At 65.3% G+C, this 337-nt stretch overlaps 1 protein-coding gene across 1 annotated transcript in view; it reads right to left on the minus strand.

Moving 5' to 3' along the window:
• Positions 1-2: 2 nt before the first annotated feature.
• Positions 3-337, minus strand: part of HEXIM1 (HEXIM P-TEFb complex subunit 1) — a gene marked incomplete at its 3' end in the record, with an annotated part of 3,333 nt that continues 2,998 nt past the window's right edge. The window contains exon 2 of the mRNA XM_035901169.1: positions 3-336. Coding sequence (XP_035757062.1) covers positions 3-336 — 334 coding nt within the window. The remainder of the gene's footprint in view (position 337) is intronic.

Raw genomic sequence — 337 nt, forward strand, 5'->3', positions numbered from 1 at the left:
AGGTTCTCCGCTCGCAACCTGTCCACCTCCAGCTCCAGCTGCCGCACCCGCGCCGTCTCCGCCGTTTCCCCCCCGTGTTTTTTGCTTTCCAGCCTCAGCCGGTTGTTCTCCTCCTCCATGCGGGAGAGGCACTTCTCCAGCTCCAGGTACTCCTTCACCAGCTCCTGCTTGCTCATGTTCTGCAGGCTCTCCACATGGTACCGCTCGTAGGTCTCCGAGAAGTCCCGCTGCAGAAACTCGCTGCCGTCCCCCCCCATCCCGTCGCTGCCCCCGTCCTCCTCCGCCGCCTCCTCCAGGAAATCCTCCTCGCTCGTGTCGTCCGACTTGGCGGCCGCCC

The sequence above is a fragment of the Egretta garzetta genome, unplaced genomic scaffold (genome assembly GCF_000687185.1).
Source record: "Egretta garzetta isolate BGI_Z169 unplaced genomic scaffold, ASM68718v1 scaffold551, whole genome shotgun sequence".
NCBI classification, from domain to species: domain Eukaryota; kingdom Metazoa; phylum Chordata; class Aves; order Pelecaniformes; family Ardeidae; genus Egretta; species Egretta garzetta.